The 12,655-nt window shown below is 39.4% G+C and overlaps 1 protein-coding gene across 6 annotated transcripts in view; it reads left to right on the top strand.

Moving 5' to 3' along the window:
• The window catches only part of TP53BP1 (tumor protein p53 binding protein 1), a 139,001-nt gene that overhangs the window by 64,915 nt on the left and 61,431 nt on the right, over positions 1-12,655 (top strand). For 3 of the 6 annotated variants that reach the window (XM_066343252.1, XM_066343253.1, XM_066343254.1), the window contains exons 14-15: positions 3,052-4,372; positions 7,311-7,484. In XM_066343252.1, coding sequence (XP_066199349.1) covers positions 3,052-4,372; positions 7,311-7,484 — 1,495 coding nt within the window. The remainder of the gene's footprint in view (positions 1-3,051; positions 4,373-7,310; positions 7,485-12,655) is intronic. The other 3 variants (XM_066343257.1, XM_066343255.1, XM_066343256.1) reach the window with 1 other exon arrangement.

Genomic DNA, 12,655 nt, shown 5'->3' on the forward strand with positions numbered 1-12,655 from the left:
CCAGCACTTGTTTGTTCATTTCTTGATGATAGCCTACTGATTTCAATTTTCATTTCCCTGATGATTAGTGATATTGAGCATCTTTTCATATATCCTATTTGTAGAAATGTGTACTCAGGCCCTCTGCCCATTTTTTAATCAGGTGTTTTTTTTTTAGTATTGAATTGTATGACTTACGTGTTTTGGATATTAACTCATCATCAGATGTATCTTTGACAAGTATCTTCTCCCATTTAGTAGGTTGCCTTTTTGTTTTGTTGATGGATTCCCTTACCTTGCAAACACTTTTTAGTATGATATAGTTCCATTTTTTTTTCTTTTTTTGTGTGTGTGTATGTATGACAGAATCAGAAGGACAGACACAGGAAGTGAGAGAGATGAGAAGCATCATTTCTTCGTTGCATCATCTTAGTTGTTCATTGATTGCTTTCTCATATGTGCCTTGACAGGGGGTGGGGGTGCTCCAGCAGAGCACGTGACCCCTTGCTCAAGCCAGTGACCTTAGGCTCAAGCCAGCAACCTTGAGCTTCAAGCTAGTGACCTTTTGGCTCAAGCCAGTGACCAAGGGGTCATGTCTGTGATCCAATGCTCTCAAGCCAGTGGCACTGTGCTAAAGCTGGTGAGCCTGTGCTCAAGCAGGATGAGCCCTCGCTCAATCCAGTGACCTTGGGGTTTTGAATCTGGGTCCTCTGTGTCCCAGTCCCAATGCTTTGTCCACTGTGTCACCAGCTGGTCAGGCGATCCCCTTGAGTTCTATAGCTTAGCATATATATATATATATTTGTGTGTGTGTTTCTGAAGTGAGAAGTAGGGAGACAGACTCCCGCATGTGCCTGACCGGGATCCACCTGGCATGCCCACTAGGGGGCGATGCTCTGCCCATCTGGGTAGTTGCTCTGTAACAACCAGAGCCATTCTAGCGCTTGAGGCAGAGGCCATGGAGCCATCCTCAACGCCTGGGGCAACTTTGCTTTAATGAGCCTTGGCTTCGGGAGAGGAGGAGAGAGATAGAGAGAAAGGAGAGGGGGAAGGGTGGAGAAGCAGATGGGCACTTCTCCTGTGTGCCCTGGTCAGGAATTGAACCCGGGACATCCACATGCCGGGACGACACTCTACCACTGAGCCAACCAGCCGGTGCCTAGCTTAGCATATTTTTTACAAATTTATTTATTGATTTTAGAGAGAGAGAGAAAGAAACACTGATATATGCATTTATTGGTTGATTCCTGTATGTGCCTTGACTGGGGATTGAATCTGCAACTTTGGAATATTAGAACAGTGCCCTAACCAACTGAGCCATTTGTCCAGGGCTAGCTTAGCATATCTTTGAGATTTGTATTATTGCATGTATTAAGTTTTATTCCTTTTTACTGTTAGTAGTATTTCAAATTATGGACATCTACATATTTACTAGTTGACAAACATTAGGGTTGCTTCCAGTTTTGGGGCTGTTATGAATAATACTGCTTTGAACATCTGCATATATATCTTTTTGTGGACATATGATTTTATTTCTCTTGGGTAAATACCCACAAGTAGAATTTTTGGGTCACATGGTAATGTATGTATAACTTTATAAGATATTGCCATACTGTTTTGTAAAATGTCTGTTCCTTTTGCATTCCCATGAGCAATATATGAGATGCAGTTGTTCCACATCTTTACCAAAAGGGTGCTGTCTTTTTAACTTCAGCCATCATTGTTGGTATGTAGTAGTATGTGTTGACTAACAATAATACAAGTTTTGTATTTTAACATCTGCTTTATGAATGCTAGCTTATTTTAAAATAGTGGGAAGTAAAGTAAGTATATATTCCCACTTTGTGAGAACTGAAGTGGGCTTTGTAGGCATATATTCAAATGATTCCTCTGTGATTGTGGTTCTAACACATATATAACATGATTTTAGCAGCTTGGTGATGTAAGTTATATTTAAGTGTCTTCCTACCCTTAATTAAAACTTTAAGTTACCAGTGGTAGAGCGTCGGCCTGGCGTGCAGGAGTCCTGGGTTCGATTCCCGGCCAGGGCACACAGGAGAAGCGCCCATCTGCTTCTCCACCCCTCCCCCTCTCCTTCCTCTCTTTCTCTCTCTTCCTCTCCTGCAGCCAAGGCTCCATTGGTACAAAGTTGGCCTGGGCGCTGAGGATGGCTCCATGGCCTCTGCCTCAGGTGCTATAATGGCTCTGGTTGCAACAGAGCAACACCCCAGATGGGCAGAGCATTGCCCCCTGGTGGGCATGCCAGATGGATCCTGGTCGGGTGCATGCAGGAGTCTGTCTGACAGCCTCCCCGTTTCCAACTTCAGAAAAATACAAAAAAAAAAAGCCCTTTTTCCTATCTTTATAAGTCACTTATCTCCACAAAGTATATTTATTCACAGATTTTTATACATTTATTTTAAAGAAGTAAATAAAGAAAAAGTATTTTTTCTCTGCAATAAAAAAAAACACAACAGCCTGACCAGGTGGTGGCGCAGTGGATAGAGCGTCAGACTGGGATGCGGAAGGACCCAGGTTCGAGACCCCGAGGTCGCCATCTTGAGCGCGGGCTCATCTGGCTTGAGCAAAGAGCTCACCAGCTTGGACCCAAGGTCGCTGGCTCCAGTCTGCTCGGTCTGCTGAGGGCCCGCGGTCAAGGCGCATGTGAGAAAGCAATCAATGAACAACTAAGAAGTCGCAACGTGCAACGAAAAACTGATGATTGATGCTTCTCATCTCTCTCCGTTCCTGTCTGTCTGTCCCTGTCTATCTCTGCCTCTGTAAAAAACAACAACAAAACAAACAAACAAAAACAAACAAACAAACAAAAAAACTTTAAGTTACCACTTTAAGCTTATTCTGTGTTTGTGATTCAAAAGAAAAGCATTAAACAGTGACTTGTGTTGATGCAAAGACTGGTGATTATGTGCTTTATATTTCTGAGAATGTGGTTCTAGAGTTTTGTAGTTCTTGAGTAATTGATTTAGAAATTTTAGATGAATTCAGGGATTAGATTTAAAAGAAATATGATTAAGAACACATGAAGATTTGTCTCTTTCTCTTCTTCTTTAGGACATTTTCATTCCATCTCCAAGTTTGGAAGAACAAGCAAACAATGGGAAGACAGGTGGAGATTTGCATAGTTCATCTTTGACTGTTGAGTGTTCTAAAACTTCAGAGATTGAACCAAAGAATTCCACTGAGGATCTTGGGCTATCTTTGACAGGGGATTCTTGTAAGTTAGTGCTTTCTACAAGTGAGTATAGTCAGTCCCCAAAAATGGAGAGCTTGAGTTCTCACAGGATTGATGAAGATGGAGAAAACACACAGATTGAGGATACTGAACCTGTATCTTCAGTTCTCAATTCTCAACTTGTTCCTGCTGAAAACGATTGTATCCTGATGAATGCAGCACAAGAGGGCCAATTAGACGTGAATCAGAATGCTGATGAAACAAAGAGGGATGTCACAGAAACCAGGGACGACATTAGTATTTTAGCCACTGGTTGCAAAGGCAGAGAAGAAACTGTAGCAGAAGACGTTTGTATTGACCTTACTTGTGATTCAGGGAGTCAGGCAGTTCCATCTCCAGCTACTCGATCTGAGGCACTCTCTAGTGTGTTAGATCAGGAGGAAGCTATGGAAATTAAAGAACACCATCCAGAGGAGGGGTCTTCAGGATCTGAGGTGGAAGAAATTCCTGAGACTCCTTGTGAAAGTCAAGGAGAGGAGCTGAAAGAAGAAAATATGGAGAGTGTCCCCTTACACCTTTCTTTGAGTGAAACTCAGTCCCAAGGGTTGTGTCTTTCAAAGGAAATCCCAAAACAAGAATGTCAAGAAGCTATGAAAGTTGAAACCAGTGTGATAAGTATTGATTCCCCTCCAAAACCTCCAGACCAAGAATTGGAACATAAAGAACAAGAAGCATGGGAAGAAGCTACTTCAGAGGACTCTAGTGTTGTCATTGTAGATGAGAAGGAACCACTTCCCAGAGTTGAAGTTTCTTCTGGACCTTTAGAGGGAGTGGAGAAATGCTCAGATTCCCAGTTGTGGGAGGTTGATGCTCCAGAAATAGAACCATGTGCTGAGAATAGAGCTGATACCCAGGAAGAAAAGTGTGTTGAGTATGAAGGAGATATGAAATCGGTGGCTGCATTAAAGGAACCTGTAGAGGCTGACCCTCCACAGCCCTCTGTGACTTCAGTGAGAGCAGATGATGCTCCAGAACCTGACCAGCAGATACAACAGACCCAGCCTCAAGAGAAATCAGATAACTCATTAACAGAAGACTCAAAAATGGCTACTACAAAGCAGCTGGGTTCAGGTGTAAAGGCTCAGCAGGTGGAGAAGACGTCTGCCCACACCTCACAAAACTTCTGTGAAAGCTCTAGTGGTGAGTGTGATATAAATTGTTCTGTGTCTCCAACCAAGTTATACTTTGGAGTGGAAGGTAGGAGAGAGAACTACATGCTTATATCAGAGCTGAAAATGAACTAGGATTTATGTTTATGAACAGTTAATAATAATTAGGAACTTAAAAAATTTGGGTTGTATTCTTTTGTAGTTGTAATTATTTATGGAATCAAATCATTTGATATTTGTCAGCTTTATAATTTAGGAATAATCAACATGAAGTTTACAAATATGTAGCAGTTATACCAATCTAGTGTTTTCTACTAATGTCCCAATTTTTCTTCAAATTTTTATAGTTTGACAGTTGCCTTGACATACAAGGATCTTTGATTACACAGTAAAATCATATTCAGAACTCGGTTAAAGAGTATGCTGTTATTGGTTGTTTCCTCTATGGGCATTAAGTAAAGCTTCTAAATTTAGTTCAACATTAACATATATACATCTTAAACCTTAAACTGGAAAAGATACTAGTTTGTACCCTTTATTATTTTATGATGCCCAGAATGAGAATATACTTTCTGAAGTATATTATGTATAACATTAGCTGAAAAGAATTCAAACTTTCTAAATGCCCAGTTAGTATAGTTAAAAAAACAAAAACAAACTTCAAAACCAAAATTTAAAAACAAAACACAAACTTAAAAAACAAGCTTCTAGGGTTATGGTAATGAGAAAGAATTTGGATATCATAGCTATTAGTTGGATGATTTTACACCTTTTGGTGTTCCTGAAACAGTCCTAGTTTATGCCTCTTGTCTAGGTGTGCTTATTAGTAGTACTTTTTTTTTTTTTTGTATATCTTTATTTCCTGCAAATCATTTTTGTCTTGATTTTTAGCAGTTTTTTATTTTTTATTTTTTTATTTTTTTAACAGAGGCAGAGATAGACAGGGACAGACAGACAGGAACGGAGAGATGAGAAGCATCAATCATCAGTTTCTCCTTGCGCGTTGCGACTTCTTAGTTGTTCATTGATTGCTTTCTCACATGTGCCTTGACCGTGGGCCTTCAGCAGACTGAGTAACCCCCTGCTGGAGCCAGCCACTTTGGGTCCAAGCTGGTGAGCTCTTTGCTCAAGCCCGATGAGCCCGCGCTCAAGCTGGCGACCTCGGGGTCTCGAACCTGGGTCCTTCCGCATCCCAGTCCGACGCTCTATCCACTGCTCCACCTGGTCAGGCGTACTTTTTTTCTTTACTCTCAAAATTACTGTTATTTATTAGTTTTGTTTTTTTTAAAAAAAGATTTTATTCATCTAGAGCAGGGATAGTCAGCTTTTTATACCTACCGCCCACTTTTGTATCTCTGTTAGTAGTAAAGTTTTCTAACAGCCCACCGGTTCCACAGTAATGGTGATTTATAAAGTAGGGAAGTAACTTTACTTTATAAAATTTATAAAGCAGAGTTATAGCAAGTTAAAGCATATAATAATAATTACTTACCAAGTACTTTATGTCAGATTTTCACTAAGTTTGGCAGAATAAATCTTTATAAAACAACTTACTATAGTTAAATCTATCTTTTTATTTATACTTTAGTTGCTCCACTACCGCTCACCATGAAAGCTGGAACGCCCACTAGTGGGCGGTAGGGACCAGGTTGACTACCACTGATCTAGAGCAGCGGTTCTCAACCTATGGGTCACAACCCCGATGGGTACATATTTATTATACAATATAGTCTAAAGCCATCGGAAAATACATATTTATTATACAATATATTTTTAAATTAAATATGTATTTCCGATGGCTTTAGGCGACCCCTGTGTTTTGGTCGTTCGACCCCGGCCCGGGGTCGCGACCCACAGGTTGAGAACCGCTGATCTAGAGGAAAGGTGGGGAGGAGGAGCATCAATTCTCATAGTAGTTACTTCTCATACGTGCCCTGATGGGGCCAGCCTGGGCTTTTGAACCAGCAACCTCAGCATTCCAGGTTGATGCTTTATCCACTACCCCATTACAGGTCAGGCTTATTAGGTTTTATATTCAGGATATTTTTCTCTCTTCAAAACAAGAAATGTAAGAGCTGAAAAGGAGGTTAGGGGTTATTATTGGGTTCAGTCTCTTTTTCCTAAAGTTATGTGGCTAATAAATGATTGAAATGGGACAGGAACCTAAATCACCTGATTCTCAGTGCTATGCTTTTTTCTTCTGTGAAACTGTATAATATAGTTTCTCTAATTCTGATAAGTTATGGTCAAGAACTACTTGAATGACTTAATACTTTGTATTATTGAATATTTTTGTAATTTCATTACATCTAAATACTGTTACTGACCTAACTAGGCTAAGGAAGTATCAGGGCCTGTAGATTGTTTCAGTTTGGTTACTTAGGAGAACTTTTAAATTATCTTAGCAATTGTATGCAAAAGAAGCTTCTAAAACATTGGGCTATGAGTCCTATTGTGTTAATACTATTCTTTTTTATTTAATTAAAAAATATTTTTGTTTATTGATTTTAGAGAGAGAGGAAGGGAAAAGAGAGAGAGAGGGAGAAGAACATCAGTCTGTTCCTGTATGTGCCCTGACTAGGAATTGAACCAGCAACTTTTATGCTGAAGCTGACACTATCAGCTGCACTATCTGGCCAAGGCAGGAATGGTATTCTTCATGAATTCTTGTTTACAGTATTAATAGGCAGAGCCAGCTCTTTTTTATAGTAGGCATTGCCATTGTAAAACTTAATTTTACTAATATTTAGTATAGATTATTGAAAATACTAATAAGTTATATTCTGTTTACTTCAAGAGTTTAGTTCTTGAAAAAACAACTAAAAGCAGTGAAGACACTGGTTAGACTGTTAGAGGATTAAAATAAATCATTCAGAAGAATATTACTAGAACAAAAAATATTGTTTTATTCTTTTTTTTTTTAAAAAAAACACATTTTTTAAAATCTTTTTTTTATTTATTCATTTTAGAGAGGAGAGGGAGAGACAGAGAGAGAGAAAGAGAGAGAGGAGAGACAGAGAGAGAGAAGGGGGAGGAGCTGGAAGCATCAACTCCCATATGTGCCTTGACCAGGCAAGCCCAGGGTTTCGAACCGGTGACCTCAGCATTTCCAGGTCGACACTTTATCCACTGCGCCACCACAGGTCAGGCTTATTGTTTTATTCTTAAAATATAGTTGTCTATTTGCTAAATCTCAAGAGAGACCAATTTAAATGAGAGTAACCTAAGAAGTGAATGGTTCTGGATAGACAGAATGAAAGGTTCAAATTGGTTGAGTCTCCCAGGTGTGTTCTTTAGACTTTTTATGTTAAGTTAGAAGGGTATTGTTTTTTGTGTTATTAGTTAGAGAGAGAGAGGGAGGGAGGGGCAGACAGGGATAGACAGGATGGGAGAGAGATGAGAAGCATCAACTTGTAGTTGTGTCACTTTAGTTGTTCATTGACTGCTTCTCATACATGCCTTGATGGGGGTGGAGGGGTTCAAGCTGAGCCAGTGATCTCTTACTCAAGCTGGTGACCTTGGGCTTCAAGCCAGAGACCTTCGGGCTGAAGCCAGTGACCATGGGATCATTTCAGTAATCCCATGTGCAAGCTGGTGACCCTGTGCTCAAGCTGGTAACCTTGGGGTTCGAACCTGGAACTTCAGCATTCCAGGTTGATGCTCTATCCACTGCACCACCATTGGTCAGGCTGTTATTATTTATTTATTTTATTTTTTTAGAGAGAGAGAGAGACAGACAGACAGTTAGGCAGACAGGGACAGACAGGAAGGGAGAGAAATGAGAAACATCGACTCATAGTTATGGCACTTTAGTTGTTCATTGATTGATTTCTCATATGTGCCCTTACTGGGGGCTACAGCTGAGCCAGTGACCCCTTGCTCAAGCCAGTGACCTTTGGGCTCAAGCCAGCCACCGTGGAGTCATGTCTAAGATCCCACACTCAAGCTGTCTACCTCAGGGTTGTTTTTTTTTTTTTTTTTACAGAGACAGAGAGAGAGTCAGAGAGAGGGACAGACAGGGACAGACAGACAGGAACGGAGAGATGAGAAGCACCAATCATTAGTATTTCGTTGCGCCTTGCGACACCTTAGTTGTTCATTGATTGCTTTCTCATATGTGCCTTGACCGCGGGCCTTCAGCAGACCGAGTAACCCCTTCCTGGAGCCAGCGACCTTGGGTCCAAGCTGGTGAGCTTTTGCTCAAACCAGATGAGCCCGCGCTCAAGCTGGCGACCTAGAGGTCTTGAACCTGGGTCCTTCCGCATCCCAGTCCAACGCTCTATCCACTGCACCACCACCTGGTCAGTCTATTGTTATTGTTATTTTCTTAAAAGTTTTACTGAATAAAAAGAAGAGAAACATGGTAAATTGTAAAAACTGTTCAAGTAAAACAGGAAAAGAAGAGAGGGAGTGGTTGGAGAGGGAGGGATGGCCAGAGGGAGTAGGGGGAAGAAAGGAGGGAATCACTCTAAATGCCCCCATTTATAGATACCTTGTCACTGTTAATAGTTTGGAAACCTCTTCAGACATATCTCTGAAAATCTACTACTGATATTTGAACAAAGCAAATTTAGGTAGATGGTACTTTGAAGCCCAACCTTATTCAATATAGAATAAATTTATGATGGTTTGATGATGTGAAAAATCCTAAGAAGTTTAATAAGTCTTAAATTAAATCCACAAATAGTAGTATATAGTAGGTAATAATAATCAGTGAGGTTAGATATGTCTTGTGCTCTAGCTCTAACATTTGTTGCCTTACTTGATGGCATATCATCCTAATTGGCTGTTAATGTCAGAGGCAGACTCTCAGAGTAGACTTTATGCGTGGCATTACCCAATATAGAAATTCTTATATATTTAATTAGGTGCCTTTAAATCAATTGTAAGAAGTGGCCAGGTCTTCTCTTGAGAACAAAACAAGATGGGCTTTGTATTGTAATGGAAAGTTAGAAGTAAGAGAGGCCTTACTGACATTGAAGGTTTTAAAATTTGATTTGGACTACCTAATCTCAAGCTTTTAGTAATAAGGACTTGAGTAATAAACCACTCACATGATTTGACAATTGATATTGCTTCCTTTTTCACTCATATCTTTCTTAATGGGTTGGTATATTGTCATACATTAAGATAAACCATGATAACCTGGGAAATCTAGAAGGGCCTTGATAATAATACAAGCGTGCTAAGTTTTAGAAAAATGATATGTTGAACATTCCTAAATTTAAGAGGATAAAATATTATTTTGCAGGATTTGGTGACAAGTTGATTATATTAGTGGTGTCTTTTAGATGAGTGGACAAAAGAAGAGAAATGGGAAAGCATTTGGAGGATGTTGAATCGAGGCTTTATGAACATGAATAATTAAAGATAGACTAGAAATATAAGCAGATACCAGTTAATTGAATGCTCGCTGAAGAGTTAGGAATTTATCTTCTATTAGAAGCCTTACTGTTTTGACCAGGAACTATTGTGTTCAAAGTCATGTTCTGTACCAGTGGTTTTCAACTGCTGGTCCACAAGAGAGTTAACATCAGGGTGGTTAACTTTTTTACGGACCAGCATGAAATTTCTGGTGGCTTGGCACCAGTCTGCAGACTGGCAGTTGATAAACACTGTTCTATCGGAAGATTGCTTGGTTGCAATATGCAGAAATAATTGGGGGTTGAGGGAAAGGGAAGACTCAAGACAAAGAAAGTAATTGATAGGCTGCTGTAATAATCCAGGAATGAGGCATTGAGGAATGGATAAAAGTAGTGCTGCCTGTAAGAGTCAATTTTCCATTAGGTTGTAGTAATGTAGTTGGATCAGTGGCGTTAAAATTACTTTTCATAAGTTTTATCTATTACTGTGCAAAGGAAACGGAAATTATTTTAGACATTTTTTTAAAGATTTTATTTATTGATTTTACAGAGAGGGGAGGAGGAGCAAGAAATATCAGTTTATAGTTACTTCACTTTAATTGTTCATTGCTTGCTTGTTGTATGTGCCTTGATTGGATAAGCCCAGGGTTTCAAACTGGCGACCTCAGCATTCCAGGTTGATGATCTTTATCCACTGTGTCACTACAGGCCAGACCAATTTTAAGCAGGTTTTAATGCTTGCATGTTAATTTGCATATTATGGTTTGTCACATAGAAGAATATACTGTACTACAAATTTTCATAAGTCTGTTTGGTCAATCATAATATGAGGGATAGTTCCTTTCAAGAGAGCAGTGCAGTGCAGGTGACCTAGAAATGAAAAATTCTTTAAAAGATATCTTTGGAATGTATAATGATTTGTAAGATGGTTTTGGGGTTTTTGTTTTTTAGTTCCTATAGCTCTTCTAAATTCTTCTTTATTAACCTGAAGGACTTGCTTTTTAAGGAGCTGCCAGAGAATGAGTGTTTATCCTTTCTATTTTATCTAAAACTATGGGGAAATTTAGCAATTTAGATGTGATGTTACAATTCTTTGCTCACACTCTTTGCAGTTCCTTTAGCTGAGCATATATACTTTTAATCTGTTATTTCTAAAGTCTGTTTTATTTTCTTTTTTCATCCCTCAGGTTACTAATTCATTTTCTCTTACATGTAATGGTAAGAGATGTTTTTGTTTTATTGTTTTGGAGGAAAAACTGTATCAAAGTACTTGATATAAAGATAATAAAGGGTAGGAGTGGAGTGGGAAAATATGAAAGAGAAAATGTGGTATAATAAGAAATGCATTTGGTTTTCTTTGGGTTACTGCAAGGAGCTCCTAAAACCCTTGTAATTTTGAAGTGAAAGGAATCTTTTATTGAGAAAAGCCCTTTTGTTTACAACTGGGTTTCTGCTAATGAATGATTTAGGGTACTGTCCCTACATAGTCTTAGGATGGGGCTGTTCACCTGAAAGACCAACTGATTAGAGGCATGGAACTTTCAACCCTACCTCTTCACTCCTGGGAGGGGATGGGCGGGAGATTAAAGCTGTATAAAAATCTTATATATATATATTTTTTTAGCAAGAGAGAGACAGCCAGACAGGAAGGGAGAGAGATGAGAAGCATCAGATTGTAGTTAGTTACATCACTTTAGTTGTTCATTGATTGCTTTCTCATATTTGCCTTGACGGAGGGCGGGGGAGCTCTAGTGACCCCTTGCTCAAGCCAGCAACCATGGGGTCATGTCTATGATCCCAGGCTCAAGCTGGATGAGCCCGTGCTCAAGCTGGTAACCTCGGGATTTTGAACCTGGATCCTCAGCATCTCAGGTTGACACTCTATTCACTGCGCCACCACCTGATCAGTCATAACTCTTGAACAAGATTTGATAAGCTTCCTAGTTGGTAAATGATTCCATATGGTGTCTCATCCCAGTTCCACAGGGACAGAATCTCCTTCCATCAGAACGCTTTGGAACTTATCCTGTGTACTGTTTTATCTGGCTGTTAACTTGTATCGTTACAATAAACTGGTAAATTTTTCTCTGGGTACCCTGAGTGACACTAGCAAATTAATTGAACCTAATGAGGTTATGGGAATATATAATGTATAGCCAGTGGGTAACAATGTATATTTGTGATTGGCATCTAAAGAGGGGGCAGTCTTGTGGGACTGAGCCTTTAACTTGTGAGATCTGATGCTATCTCCAGGGAGAGTATCAGAATTGAGTTAAATTTGTAGACACCCAGTCAGTGTCCTGAGAATTGGAGAATTACTTGGTGGTGTTAGAAAACACATTAGGCAAACTCTTTTCACAAATAGTGACTGGGTATGACAGATTATGGTTATTTTGAATCATCCCAGGAAGATAAGTGCAAATTTTCATGGGTTAGGTTTAAGAGGAGCAATCTGTCATAATTTTGTTTTTCTCCCAAATTTAGTCATTTTATTAAAAGAGGTAAACAATTAGGGAATCAGAATATGTGATTTGGGCATTTTGCTTAGCAAAAATTTAGAACTGTGACTTTGTTAAAAAGTAATGTTAAGCAAAAACCTTTGTAGCTGAAAGCTTTTCTGAAGGAAAGAGTTTATTGGGCCATATGCTAGCCAGAAAAAGGACCAGGTCCTGGGATATACAATTTAAACTACCTGTAGTAGGGCTAGATGAAGAAGATGAGAATATATCACAGGGGGCTCTTTTATACAATGGATTTGGGGAGGAAAGATGTAAATTGCTTTGAAAGAATTTACATTGGCTGTAGATAAGGACAGAAAAAGGTGAAGGGAGGTGGGGGTCAGGGGAGCAGTTCTAGGATAGAGGCACAGTTCATAGGAAGAAATATTACTGCTTCTGGATTGGTTATGGGCAACATAATCATAAGCAGGATGTAGTGACATCTAGTGATCA

The sequence above is a fragment of the Saccopteryx leptura genome, chromosome 6 (genome assembly GCF_036850995.1).
Source record: "Saccopteryx leptura isolate mSacLep1 chromosome 6, mSacLep1_pri_phased_curated, whole genome shotgun sequence".
NCBI classification, from domain to species: Eukaryota; Metazoa; Chordata; class Mammalia; order Chiroptera; family Emballonuridae; genus Saccopteryx; species Saccopteryx leptura.